The sequence below is a fragment of the Alosa sapidissima genome, chromosome 6 (assembly GCF_018492685.1).
Source record: "Alosa sapidissima isolate fAloSap1 chromosome 6, fAloSap1.pri, whole genome shotgun sequence".
Lineage (NCBI taxonomy): Eukaryota > Metazoa > Chordata > Actinopteri > Clupeiformes > Clupeidae > Alosa > Alosa sapidissima.
The window spans coordinates 12598104-12610812 of NC_055962.1; the positions used below are offsets into that span (position 1 = coordinate 12598104).

Genomic DNA, 12709 nt, shown 5'->3' on the forward strand with positions numbered 1-12709 from the left:
GGTCTAGTGTGATGTGCAGGCCAATTCACACCATTCACTAATCAGCATTTGTTAGCTACAGTGGGGGCTCAGGTTAGCCTAGAAATCTAGACGCGCCCCTAGCGGCAGCAAATTACATTTGCTGCCAAGGCTAGTTTAGCAACTCTCCGTTGGCTTGTGAGCTCCAGAAATCGAAACTTAATCAGGACATTGAAATCGTGTATAGAGTCGTTTGGTGGGCTTAACATAATGATTGATGGCAGAGTTGCAACGGTTTGGCTTGAATTCCCTGCTACTTGAAAACAAATATCCTATTGCGTCCTATTGCGTGCAGAGGGAATTTGAAAGACAACTGATTATCCCGCCCCTCGGACTGAGCACTGCGAACGGTGAGTGCCCAGACCCTACATTTTAATGTGGGTCTGGCTCGCCAGGCTAGGCTCAGGTGGGATCAGTGTCTAATTTCATGACTTTGTTTGTTGTCGGGTGTGGGCACAGACAGGCTGGGATGAAGTGGTTTGTGTTTGCTAACTTCTCGTTGTGGCGGGCCAAGTAGGCCATCTAATAATGAAGGACAAGATCTGGACTTGAGAGCTATGTTATCTCTTTGGTGGAGACAATACCAATTGTCGGGCAGCCGTGGTCTACTGGTTAGCGCTTCGGACTTGTAACCGGAGGGTTGCCGGGTCAAACCCCGACCAGTATGGCTGAAGTGCCCTTGAGCAAGGCACCTAACCCCTCACTGCTCCCTGAGCGCCGCTGTTGTTGCAGGCAGTTCACTGCGCCAGGATTAGTGTGTGTTTCACTAATTCACGGATTGGGAGACCAAATTTTCCTCACAGGATCAAAAGAGTATATATACTTATATATACTTATATAATACAAGGATCGTGGTGGAGTATGGGTTTTTATCTACAGACAATTCTGGGATATTTTTTTGTGTAATATTGGGTGTGAGGGCCAGGGAGATACAGTTACCAATAGTGACTCCAGTTGGATTCTAGAGTGATGTAACTGATGAACTGGTGATGTAGAGCGATCTAATTTCATTGGTTTTCAATGTTTTTTAACAAAAGGTATTTCAAAATCAATTTGTGACAGAAAATGTACTTATGATATCTGCCCTTGTTTTCATGTTCCGTGGACTGAGTTTGCCACTAGACTTGGGGTCCTACTCCATCTCCAGGTCTGAATAATAATGAACTTCTAGGGTAAAACGGACCCAATGTTACTATTTTCTGCATCAAAAGAATCTCCTTCTTTCATGCTCTTACCGTGGGCTGTGTCTAATTTACTTTTGAGGGCTCATTTTATCCATGAACCATCCAATACATATGTCATGCTCACTTGCCACCTTGAGCTGGAAACCTCCTGCACGAGTCTGTTTTACACGACCTGGAGTATGTGCAGAAAGCGACTGCCAAGCTAAGCCTCTTCTGGTTAACTTGTAAACCCTACAGAGTTAAGCAGAGGTGCACTTTTCTAATATAAATGCAAATGCTTCCCTCAATGAAATACAGTTCCCCTACCGTAGAGCTGTAGAGTCTACATGTTTGAGGGGAAAGATTGACTGAAACCAAATATAGGTTTAGCTAACAGAGCATTTATCCACATTTTTAGCCAGTGGTGAAGAAATGCAGCCTTAGAAAATCTCAGCAGAGCTCTGTCAGTGACCAACTGGCATGCCCTTGGCTCAGCTTGATGTTAAAGCTGCACCTTCATGAAGGGAGTGAAAAGGCAACACCATCAGTCCTGAAATGTTACTGATCTTTAGTGCAATCGTTTAGGTGAAAAGTGAGGAGAATCGACCACTATGACAGCCTCACACACACATCTCTCTCTCTCTCTCTTATCTCCTCTCTCTTTCTTCTCCCTCCCTCTCTCTCTCTTTCTCTCTCTGGCTTACCACTCTGCAGGTGTTGAAACAGATTGTGTAATTTTTCTTTGTCCCCCTGCTCCTTCCTGTAGGCGCATCCTCCTTTGTTTGCGACAGAGTAATTGAAATCAGTCAAGGTTAAAAATGGATTTAGCATTTCCTCAGGCCTGTCAGTCATGTTGTTTTGGCAACAGGGGGGACAGCAGTGTTTAGCTCAGGGAGACTTTAGTCCAGTAAAGGCTTAAATAGGCTACACGGCTGATAGAGTATCTTTCCACAGATATTTAAAAAGGGTCCGAAATGGGACCCAATGGAGAGTATGTATTGATTGTCCATTTTGTAACTGCACTTACAGCATCTAGTTATGTGTGCTATTCATAACTTCTTGAATGCAGAGAGAAAATGTTGAAATGTTGAGTGAAAATGGCGTTCCACTTTGTCACGAAAGTCCAACGGTGAAATGATCTATTTATGAAGGTGAGCGCGGAATAATTAGAAGTCTGAGGAGACAGGCCTTATCTGCCTGCGCCAGAAACAACTCAATTTTTAATCACCCCACCAAGGACTCATTCAGCAGCACTTTTGGCGTCCGCTCCACTCTCACAGTCCCATCAGCCGCCATTCACTCTGTTTCCATCCCCCCCAGGAGGAGGGCCAAAACTTTTCTAAAAGCTATGAAAGTTTGATTTTCTTCTTTGATTTTTTTTTGTTTTTTTTTTCATTTTTTTTTTCTTTTCCAAAAGGGTGCTCCCACAATTACTCCTGAGAATCAGGAGGAGCTCTGGCACACATTCCAATTCCATTTTTATGATTGGCTGGGTTAAGTGTTGCTGCGGCGACCAGATCAAGCCCGTTGCCCGCTCCCCCACGAAATCGCAGGAGATGAGGCTCCCGACTCTGGAGATTGAACCGTCACCTATGAAATTGAGGGGGGCCGGGATTAAATAGGAGCCAGAGCAGAAATAGGTTCTCCACAAACCCAGCTGTCACTGTCACTGTCACTATTGATTTAGGGATACAGGAGTCACAACCACAACCAATTCTGGAATATAGGCTCTGTGTGAAAATGGTGTCTGCATTGAGGGGCTGCTTTTTTGCCGCTTTTCCTGTTACGATGGATAAAGTGGGCTAATGGCATGCAGGGGCTAATGTCTGACAGAGAGAATACGTCTGTGATTCAGATGGATTCAGGTGTGCAGTCAGCAGGCCAACATGCAAAAAAGGGAGTTCTATGAGGATGGCGGCCACGTTGAATGTTACTTGCTCACCTTGCTCCTCAGCAGGCCTCCGCTGTGGTGCTCTGGGGTGCTCCGCTCCGACAGCGGCTTGACCTTCTCTTTGCTGTTGCTGTTGTCCGTGTCCTTGATGATGTCGTACTGACGGCAGAACAGCGCGATCACAGCTGTGTGAGGAGAAGAAACGCAGGGCGACGCCAAACACAGTTAACCCAAACTGAGATGGACCTCCTCCCTGAATGACTACCGGGCCACTGAAACTGTTGGGTGAACTACCTGACTAGCAGAATTGTTGGGTGAACTGCCTGGCTAACTTAACTTTTTTCCTGAACAACCTGTGTTAGTATGGCTAGCAGAACTAGGCCTACTGTACTTGACAGTGTGATTTATTTGACTGAACCAACCTGCTTTCTGGAATTGCTAGCAGACCTACATGAACTCTTGGATGAACTGCCTGATTATATTGATTTTTGGAAGAGGCCCTCTGGCTATCTGGCTGGCAGAACTATCAGAGAACCTCAATGTCCAATCAGAACTCATGCATGAAATAAAGATGGAAACTGGTTTGTGCCTTTTGATCATTCTTATTGGACACACTATTGACAGGACATGGTGTAGAGATCACTTTATTTAAATATTCCATTCTGTCATAGCCAATAAACTGTCAGGTCTTTTGCATATCAGCGCCATCACCAGTGTGGCACTCTCCACTTTAGACCTTTGATTATTAAGATTCTATTGTTTTCAATAAAACCCAGCACACCACCACCGAACCCTTTGGCTGTATAAATCACAGTGTAGATCAAAGATTTTAGTACAAAGTGCTCTAGAATCTGTGGTGTAGACTACAATTAAGTTATATTTTTGTCAGTGCTGTTGAATAAAACCTACTGTTTATTCAATACCTGTCATTTGAAAATGTCAGCGCTAGTGTGCATAGGCAAATGACGCACAAGTGAGCAATGACGCACTCATGTCGGTGACTACTGTATGGTCCGCTTAACGCTAACTTGAAGCCAAAATCTAACACTCTTCAGGGATAAATGAAAAGAGTAACACTGTAAGCAAAACCTGACTATATTTATGGCCAGCAAGGTCGGTAACATGACTTTCAACAGTACTATCAAGTGGTTTGTTTTCCCTGTCCATGGAAATTGTTCGTCTTTTCCCATTTTGAATTTGTTATTATCTTCCAATGGGACTGTTTGTCACATAAAAGTTATCACTGTAGATTTAAGGGCAAATGCAATATTGTTTCCTGAGTGAAGAATGGCTACAAAGGACAGTGAAATGGGCAACTGCAGCATGGATAATATCAGTAAGTTAATAAAATAGCAATAACTTGAATGAAAAGATGAATATAAACAGACATAAAAATGGAAACAAAATCAATAAAAACAGATGACACAAGGACAAAGAGTGACTCCAAACAATATGAATCTCCATAGTAACGGCACTCCGTCATAGGGAGATATCAGGCAAGTGACTCTGATAAGGATGTCATTGACCAAATACACAGGGCATGCGCGCAGTATGAGAAACATAATGACAGTTCTGGAGGCTTTGCTCCCTTATTGGGGTTTCCTGTGTGTTTAGTATTCAGAGAAAACACAATGCTGAGTAATGCTTCAGAACACAGACAGTAATTGCGCCCTGGAACACGTACAGAATCCTCAGTCAGCTCTTTGAAGTTCAGTCATTGCAAGCAAACATCTTTAATTAATTTACGCTTTTTCCTTTCACCAACACCATCCATATGGAAAATTAATAATCTGGTCAGAGACTTATTAAAAAGTTGAATCACTTTGCATTTTCAATGTGAACTCTTCTATGGGGATGAATGATTCATGAGCATAACAGTTTGGTGTTGTGCATCTGTGAACTTTGGAGGTATTATTGAAGTACATTAATGTCTTAAATATATGTAAAAACATTGTTTAATTAAGATAATAGCATCATATGTTGGGAGATATATGCAGTGCTACTTAAAATATTCCACATGCATAAAGCATAATATAAACTGTATATTACAGTCCTTCATTTTTTACAATAACAAATACGCTGAGCAGACAAATGTTCATAAAGTAACATACTAAACAAACAAACACAAAAAAAACATAAATTGATTGAATGAATCAATACACTTTGGAGCAAGTGCAGGCAGTGTATGGTGTCCTTACCTGCCCACATGAGAAGCACGACCACGATGATGATCATCTCCCCGGTCTGGAGATGTCTGGACTTGTCCAGACCCTGCACCGTCGGGTCATCTATGTGCATGGATGGAGAAGACACACATGATTTTCCTGTTACACTCTGGACTAGGTGAGTGATACACATTGGTGGTGGTCAGGGATGTTCCCCATTCACTGTAAAGGGCTTTGGGGGCAACAACAACAAATTGCAATATAAAAGCAATTTGTTGTTGTTGTTGTTGTTGTTGTATGGGGTTAGATATGACTCATTGGTCTCAACTGGTCAGGCCTTAGGACCAATAATGTTTTTCAGTTGTGACCCAAATTTGATGGAATTTATTCCCCTTACTACAGTATGTGATCGGATTTCAGAAACCTTGTTGGTATTATAGACTAGAGAAAGCCCATCAAGAAGCCCGCCTAGTGCTAACAGAGCTGTGCTTGGCAGCCTAGTTCACAGTTAACAATTTTATGGTTGAATTCATCTGACACATAAATGGCGTTTTCTTCTGTGAATCCATTTTTATTGTTTTCTTTTGATAATGCCCCACCAACAACAGAGAACTGAATTTACTATCATATAAAGGGTTTTTATTACTAGTGGGACAGCTATGCTAAAGCATTTCAGTAATAACACACGGTGCATTTACTACTAATAAATGTGATTTACCAGCCATGGACAAATTTCTAATTTCAAAATGGACACCAGTTGCAGAAAATTGGCAGCTCTTTGAGTGAGTGGATAACTATAGCCATGTATCTTGTGTATCTTGTATCTTGTGTTCAACAAAGAAATGAAGATTCATTTGAAAAGAAAAGTATGAATACCCCTGACAAAGTAATTTCAATTTAATATCACTTACAGAGCGCCAAAACATTGCACATGTCTCATGGCGCTTTACGGAGTGTTAAACAATCAGAGAAGGCCCATGAGTGACAGGGGCGAGGAAAACCTCCCTACAATTGGAGATACATGTAGGAAGAAACCTCGAGCAGATCCACGACTCAAGGGCCTGGCCCATCTGCCTAGAGTCTGCCTTCTGTCAGTACAGAACAGTAAGGTCTGTTGACATGATGAATGAATAAGTTAGTTAGGTGTAGAAAAAAGAACATGGTGTTTAAAGGCACTTGAGGTGTATGTTACAAAGAGGTGGGATGGTTACAGTACATATCCAGTATGATAATGCATGAATCTCATTTAGTGTCAGAAAGTTCCAAATATTCCAGTGTAGGAAATGAATTGTCCAAGGGGATTAGGAGTTGTCATAGGGCAAGTAGTGCAGTAGCACTTCACTGAATGTGACCTAACACAGACATTGTAAATTGAATACTTCATGTAGGCCATATTAGCCACCCACACAAAGTGGCCGTTTATGGTAACACATTATCCCTTGAATCCAATGCAACCCCTTTTTGTTACATTTCAAGTGATTAATTCGTTTGGTATCGACATAGGAGTGACATGACCCAAACCCTAACCCTAATCCTAACCTCCAACCCTAATCCGAATTTTAACCCTAACCCTTACCTTAACTCTAAGTCTAAATCTAACCCTAACCCTAAATTGTTATGACAAAAACTAAATGTCACTTAATAACAGAAGCATTATGTCATAAAGTTTATGAGTTGTTTATGACATGTTCCTGACAGTCCTAAGGGTTACACTTTACTGTCAAGTAAAGTGTAACCCTTATTTTGAGAGGAAGAGTGGAAACCATAATAAAAGCTTATGGAAGAAATCTATGTCCTAAGAAACGGCAGGACAATCACCCCATACATAGTGGTAGTAACTTTAATTGAACTATACTTTTAATTTATATGAATTTTATTTAATAGGGACAATGCAATTAACCATAGTTCAAAGTACAAAGCATTAAATTGATGCACAGAGAGTTTCTAGCTATTGCTAATTTGCAACTCAGTATGCATGGGCCTCATCATACTGACACCCCACACACCCCCCTGCCCCCACCACCTCCATCCCTAGAAGAAGAAGACCCCTGCACCCCACCAGACCTGGCGGTGCTTTGCAACTGGTGCCGATTTATCTAAAGCAGCCGTTCATCTTAATCATTAATCCCCAGTTAAAGGGATTGACTTCAGGCCCATTTCCTCCCGCCAAGCCAGCCAGCCCTTAACCCCTGCGTGGAACACTTCCAGAGACGCACTCTGCGCAATTGATCCCCAGCCCCAAGATGGCAACATCAAGCCAAGCCTGGGCTGGGATGACTGGCTAGCTGGCTGGCCCTTGCTCGACAGCAGGCGGATGCGGAGTGTCATAAATCGGGGCGTGGTGCCTGGCCAATTACTGAGTGGGGTCGTTTGTGCTTGCTACTGAGTATGCCAATTACCGGGACCGTGCCATTAAGACGCCATCTCGCTCGGCTGCGAAGGCGGTGATCGGGAGGGCGGGGGCGGTGGGGACTGACAGCCTGGGTGATACGCTCATCGCTTTCCCCTGGAGGAATATTCATGATAGCCACGATTGGAAGGTGGGTTAGAATTTCTCACAAAGCTAAAATAAATAAATAAAACCGAGCGAGGTGGCTGATTGAGGTGGCTAAAAGCGGTGAAACCTGGCGTGTCAGCGCCAATGTCTGTCTCTCGCTCTCTTTTAGATAAGACCTTGTGTGGGAGGTTATGTGTTTTTTCTTTCTTCCTTTTGAAAAAAAGTATTTTTCTGTTCAGGCTAAACAGATGCCTTTTTTAATGTTTGTCAGATGCCGAGTGCTCGGGTATAAAAGCAAATATTCTCTTTGCCTCCGGCAAAACCATGATCAAAGTTTGCATTAATTAGTCACACGATTTTACCACAGATACTGGCATGTATAAATTCTTTGTTTATCAATCAAACTAGCCTGGGAAAACCCAGATGAACCTGTTAGCAATTTAAATTCGCTCTGCAGGTTTGTCTGCCAAGGAGGCAATTGACGTCCATTTCCAATGTTCCAAAAACCCAGACACCACAATCACAATTAAATTAATAATAGATTAAATGAATCTAGCATGGGGCGGACTTTATATGATGACAGATAGAGCAGTACATTCAAAACAACCAATGGCTGTGCTGATGGCGATAGGGTTAAAATAGAGTGCCAAACACAATCCATACGTCAATTTAAACGTCAGAAATGTATTTTGTGGATTGTAGCCAGAGGTCTCTTCAGCACCAAAACCTCATCTCAGTGTGTGCTCTGGTCACTCACTGTCAATACCAGAACTGTACTGTTTTGTTTGCTGCGCCTTGAAGGGCTCAATTTGGATTGTAGCTCACGGGTTGAAGCGTGCCGGTGCACTGCTTTGAAGTGGCCTACCTGAGCGCTGGGGCCCAAGAGTTTGCCCAAGGGGTGTTTCTCTTTGCCGTATCTGACGGAGGAAGAGACACTCACTTGCCCAAAAATAACCCCAAACCCAAAAGTGACTGTAGCGAGAAGGTCAGAAAGTGGAAGAAAGACTGAGAGAGTGAGGATGGAGGAGAGAGCTCAAAATGGGTTGACTCATGGTTTCAGAATAATGATTCTGCTGTTACTTTCTTTTTAAGGGCACTTTAAAATGTAACACTATTAAAGGTGGTGGTCTCATTTTATATTAGCTGCCTTTATCACTGTGGCGTATAACTATGTACTGTATGTACAAATCAAACTTCATAACTAACTGATAATGTGAGTTACTAACTAACATGTAGTACATTATAGCTATCACTTAAAGCAACACCAAAGCACTTTTCCTCTGTCACACACACGCTATTTGTTTATCCAACACCAGCTTTGCAAATAACAATGTCCACATACAAGGTAGAGTATGTTGCAAGATTTTATGAAAATATGGTGTATTGCGACATCAGATGCAAGTCAAATTTGTAGTTTCTTATGTCTCATTCCATGAGTTCCATGAATTACATATCCACTACCCGATCTGGCAAACTTGCATGTTATAGCCGATAGAGGGTCGCGAAGTGAATGCAGAAGTGCCGTTCACCCTGTTACAATTGATAAACCACTGAAACGATTTTGGAAACATTATTTTAAGGTACAAAAAAACTCGGTAACACTTTACTTGACAGTATCAACATAAGAGTGACATGACACTGTCATGACACATGAAACCTAACTCTAACCCTAACTGGCCAGTGCATAACAACTACATACTAAAATCCTAATTCTACTAATTCTAATTTCCTAACCCTAACTTTTTATGACGAGAACTGAATGTAATAATAGAAGCGTTATGTCATAAACACTTATGACTGGTTTATGACAGTGTCATGTCACTCTTATGTTGACACTGTCAAGTAAAGTGTAACCAAAAACTCTTTGGTGTTGCTTTAAGAGTTTAAATACATCACTAAAACAGTAAGAAATTGGACCAAAGTGTTTCCCTACATACTGGCTCTTCTTCATTTTGTGCTTCATGCTGGCCAAATATTGCATTTCCTGCATGAAGAAACACTGATGTATGAATCTCATCCCCACTCTTCTCTTCTCTGCTTTGCTCATGGATGCAATGCAAACACTTCACTAATGCTCTACTTCCAATCCAAATAAGTGAGAGGAAGTGCTACACTTTTCTCTCTCTCTCAGCTTACAAGGAAGTGCTACACTTTTCAATGTTTTATACTGTCTCGGCTAACAAGGGAGGTTATTGAAACACTAGTAATACAGCAGTAATGGAAAAGTACAGGCAATTTCCTCATCCGCATACAAATGATCACAGCGCCAAATTAATTGAATGGTAGGGAATTCTTTGGAGGCTACATCTGGATAAGTAGCACTCAATATTGGGCCTAAGTAACCAGACCCTGTCAATTAGATAGATATGGTCTGAGAGGAAAGCTGTATCTGGGAGAATACAATAGCCTACCGCTGAAACTGCAGGTTGTTGGAGCTCAAGAGAACACATGCAGTGTATAGATGAAAATCTGTAGGCATTGTACAACTGTTGCTTTGAATAGAAAAAAAGAATAGCTATAAAAAGTCAACTGCTATTGTGATGTGAAAGGTGTAATTCTTGATTTTGCTGAAAGATTGTTGATCTCATTAGACAATCCCAATTACAACTCACCTTGCAGCGTCCCTGAAGCAAGATGTTGATTAGCTTTTCGGCTTGTTTGATATTTACAGAGCCAAGACTGCACACAAAAACTGCTTGAAAACTGAGTTTTTTTCCCTTCTAAAATTACACACTGAATAAGCAGCCTGAGGAGCATGAGGACAATTTCAGTGAATTCAAAAAGAGTAATGGATCATATCATAAATGGGAGAGCTTCTCTGAAGGGCTGTTAAAACATCTGACTGCGGCTGAGACTGATGGAAAGTGTTGTGAACGAGCCCCCAGAGGGTGCTTGAACAGCGCTACACTAAAGTACAGCTGTTAGCTTCAGCCTTACTGTAAAGCCTGCCACGGGAGGCCTGCAGGTGAGGATACTGAACATGGGGCAACCTCTTGAGCAGTGTGGCCAGGGCAATCACATGACAATTGATTCCTAGTGTTGTGATTGGATGCTTGTGAGAAATTGGCCACTGACTGCAGGGTAGGCTACACCAGGCACGTAATGGACGCGTTCCGTTCCTGGAGAGTAATAACAGTTTTAGAAGACAGATCAAATTTTTTCGAATGTACGTCCCACTATCACATCTGGTGTAGCAAGTTCCAATGATTTCAGTGGAAGCTAATTGTTGCAGCATACGCTCCGCGAACAGAATGATTCAGTTACGTGCCTGGTGTAGCTTGCCTGTGATGATGGAAGATCTCCAGATAAAAAAAAGTTATTGCCCAATATCACTAGGAAGGAGCTCAAACAGCACAGTTCAGAAACACTGCATGGCAACATTGCTCAAAAAGATGACTCAAGAAAAGGAAAAAAAAATCACCTTCATTCATACAGCCTGTAAAAGCCACGCAGATAACAAATTAATCTGGACCCTACCGTACTGGGGCCAAAGGTAGCGTGGCGTGGCCTTGATGGTATACATGCACATTAATGCTCTCTGTATACAGGACCTTTATACTTTAGACATGTTCCAAGAATATTGTAAATAATGACCATTTTTCATTTGGTTGTGATGTTATGTTGTTCTAGTGCTTACTGGGCTTATTAAGTGTTGCTGTATCCTTTTGCAACCTCAACAAAGAGGCTGTTTTTTATGACATATTATTGTGCATTGTGCAATATTAGATAGTCTTTCATGTTTCAGCAGATGAAGTCTTTGATACATAGCCAGCTAAATGAACAAATAAATACACATAAATAATAAAACTGCACTCATGCGACACATTGCACCAGTGGTCTGTAATGCCTGCGTATCAGCTAAAAGGATAAAGGCAGATACAAACAGCAGGTCACTGTTGAAGGTTGTTAGGCAATCCCCTGAGGAGGATGGGGCCCTTTTTTCTCACAGTTAAGCCACTCATTTACATCTCAGCAGCAGCAGGGGGTCTAAGGCAGCAGCAGCTGATAAGATGCTAATACTATAATTTAATATCAGCTTGGCAAGCGCTTAGCCTGGCCTACAGTAGCATGAAAATGAAAACATTTGTTTAGTTTTGAGATCTCTCTCTCTCTCTCTTCTCTCTCTCTTTCTCACTCTCTTTACTGGAGGAGAGCATAGCTTGGTTTAATTTTTTTCTCTCTGTGGAACGTGACGAGACTTAAGTTGGTGGATTCACTGTGAGGTCTTTCCGTGTTTCTCCCATTAGAAATCATAGCGCGTCGCTGTCTGTTTCTGCTGATGAAGCTCTCCAAATGACTAGACCCTCTCTTCTGACCTAGTTAACTCTGAATTAAAGAAGCACTTTGCAGTTTTTTGTGGTCAGAAAATGATGAAATTTGGGGTGAACAGTGAAATTGTGTCTTCCAGATGGCTTTTGTAGGACGATGATAAGGGCCTTGCACTGACAGGACACTGACAGGTCCTCATAGATCATAATCACCACCATCATCACAGCGCCCCTGTGGATTAGTAATCAGTTAAAAAATGGAACCCAGTGAATCACAAAAACGTCTGACATCAAAACAAGATGAAGAGCACACTCTTAAAACAAATGTGTTGAAAACAATTCATAGGTGCCACCTACGTCACTATCAAATAGAACGCCGCCATATTTATGACCGATCTCGCCCAGTATGGCCGCCCACACTGCACATTTGAATGTGTGAAAGAGAGAGAGATATGTGGAGAAAATTTCAATTTTAGGCTGCGATCCTTATTTGTTACCCCCAGATATCTTTTGTCCCTTATTATCTGCCCCAGGCTTGCCCCAATTGACTTTCCACGATATATACATCTACCTTGTTCATAACCCCTCCCCGTACAGTGGGGATAGCTTGAAGGCATTCAAGACTAGGAGAGCTGGGACGATTGAAACACGGGACGAATGAAACATTCCAGTTTTCTCCAAGTGTAGGCTAATGATGATAGACAGAT

At 42.0% G+C, this 12709-nt stretch overlaps 1 protein-coding gene across 1 annotated transcript in view; it reads right to left on the reverse strand.

Annotated features, from left to right (window-relative positions):
• The window catches only part of fndc4a (fibronectin type III domain containing 4a), a 30596-nt gene that overhangs the window by 1231 nt on the left and 16656 nt on the right, over positions 1 to 12709 (reverse strand). Inside the window, exons 4-5 of the mRNA XM_042095850.1 lie at positions 5271 to 5360; positions 3124 to 3257 (exon numbers count right to left, since the gene is read on the reverse strand). Coding sequence (XP_041951784.1) covers positions 3124 to 3257; positions 5271 to 5360 — 224 coding nt within the window. The remainder of the gene's footprint in view (positions 1 to 3123; positions 3258 to 5270; positions 5361 to 12709) is intronic.